This window comes from Nothoprocta perdicaria, unplaced genomic scaffold, assembly GCF_003342845.1.
Source record: "Nothoprocta perdicaria isolate Ctin4 unplaced genomic scaffold, notPer1 scaffold_218, whole genome shotgun sequence".
NCBI lineage: Eukaryota > Metazoa > Chordata > Aves > Tinamiformes > Tinamidae > Nothoprocta > Nothoprocta perdicaria.
Window position 1 is genome coordinate 597,912 of NW_020455399.1, and position 1,683 is coordinate 599,594.

At 68.7% G+C, this 1,683-nt stretch overlaps 2 protein-coding genes across 2 annotated transcripts in view; one reads left to right on the forward strand and one right to left on the reverse strand.

The window, feature by feature from the left end:
- Positions 1-622, forward strand: part of LOC112946834 (transducin-like enhancer protein 1) — an 8,825-nt gene extending 8,203 nt beyond the window's left edge. The window contains exon 12 of the mRNA XM_026038782.1: positions 612-622. Coding sequence (XP_025894567.1) covers positions 612-622 — 11 coding nt within the window. The remainder of the gene's footprint in view (positions 1-611) is intronic.
- Positions 623-978: 356 nt separating this feature from the next.
- Positions 979-1,683, reverse strand: part of TLE2 (transducin like enhancer of split 2) — a 13,047-nt gene continuing 12,342 nt past the window's right edge. Inside the window, exons 10-12 of the mRNA XM_026038783.1 lie at positions 1,453-1,603; positions 1,255-1,331; positions 979-1,136 (exon numbers count right to left, since the gene is read on the reverse strand). Of these exons, the coding sequence (XP_025894568.1) occupies positions 1,032-1,136; positions 1,255-1,331; positions 1,453-1,603 (333 nt within the window). The 3' untranslated portion in view covers positions 979-1,031. The remainder of the gene's footprint in view (positions 1,137-1,254; positions 1,332-1,452; positions 1,604-1,683) is intronic.

The window sequence follows — 1,683 nt, forward strand, 5'->3', positions numbered from 1 at the left end:
GGGGGACGGCGCTGGCAGCCCCGCAGCCGGGCGCCCCGCGGCACCCAGGGACTCCCTGCGCTCCCGGTTGTTCTTTTGGGCATCGCTTATTTCTAAACCTCGAGTGGGGGGGTGGGCAGGGAGCTTTTTTTTAATGCAATGTTTGGGGTTTTGGTTAAGGCTCTGGGCCAGGGCGGAGAGGAGGGGCTCCGTGCTCGCTCCTTGTATTTAATAATAAAACCCGACAAAACACGCAGCGGGGCCATGTCCGGAGTGGGGCTGTGTCCGGAGCGGGGCGCCGGGGCCACGGGGACCGCACAGCGGCTGCTGGGKGGGAGGTCTTGGCCGAGGGGCCAATGCAGCGCGCGCAGCCCTGGCCCTGCTGCTGGTTAACCCCCCAGGTGTCTGCAGGGGCTGCAGCCGCAGGGGCTGCTCCCGCGCGCACCCGGGGGCTCTTTACCCCRCCCGGAGCAGCTCTTTGGAAGGTGGGGGGGCACGGGGCCCCCGTGGGCACCAGGAGCGCCCTGCAAAGGCAAGGAGAGGGGAGACCCAAGCGGCCAAGGCTGCCCCGCCGCCCGTCCTGTCCCCCCGCACACACACAAACCACGCGCTCTTTTGCTCCTTTTTATTAGTAAGGGATTGAAAACACTGTTAAATACATTGCTGGGCATTTACAGCTGGTTTGCAGCAGAAAATGGGTGCCACTAACGCCGTAGCGGTAAGCGGGGAGCAGCGGCCGGCGCCGGSCTCTGCCGCTCGCTGGGACCTGGTCCCGCTCTGCCGGCTGCTCCTGCTCCTCGGGGCCCAGGACGGACRGTCCTGGGGGTGCAAAGTCCAGCCCCCCTGTGCCCTCCCTACCCATGGGTGCTACCCCACCAGCTCCAGCAGCGAAGACCCCAGGTGTCCCGGATCCCTCCAACCTCGTCTGCACGAAGGCAGGAGGCTGGGAAGGGGGTAGCCGAAATCTGGCCCCCCCACCCCAGTCCTTGTTACTGCTGGAGGGAGATGAACGAGGAGGGGGAAGCGGCTCCCGCGGCAGCGCCGGCTCCTCGCTACACCACCTCGTACACCGTGGCCTTCTTGTCGCCGGAGCCCGTGACGATGAACTGCTCGTTCACAGAGATGTCGCAGCTCAGCACTGAGGAGGACTCTTTGGACTGGAAGGAAGAGAGGGGCTGAGGGCACAACGGGGTGTAGGGACCGGGACGGAGCAGGGATCCCTCATCCGCGCGGACCGGGCACCTCCCGTGCCCCCGGCTCAGATGGGCCCCTCACCTGGAAGATGCTGGCGCCGTAGGGCGTGCGCCAGGCGTTGAGCAGGTTGTCCTTGCCCGTGCTCACAAACCACTTGCCTGCGGGACGAGAGAGCGGCGCCGCGGGGGCCCCTTGGCGCGGGCCCGGGCGCCGCCGCGGCCCCGGGGACGCCGGGGGTGCAGGGGCCGCCCCGCGCGGCGCCCGCCGCCCCGCGCCTACCGCACGAGGCGAACTTGAGGGACAGCACGCAGCTCTCGTGCAGGTGCAGCTGGTACTTGTCGGGCTTGCTCACGTGCAGGATCTCCACGTTGCTGCTCTCCATGCCCACCGCCAGCCACTCGCCCGTGGGGCAGTAGCCCAGGGAGAAGATCTGCAGGAGCCGGCTGAGCGGGGGCACCGCGCGGCACCGCGCGGCCCCGCGCGGCCCCGCGCGGCCCCGTCCCGCGGCTA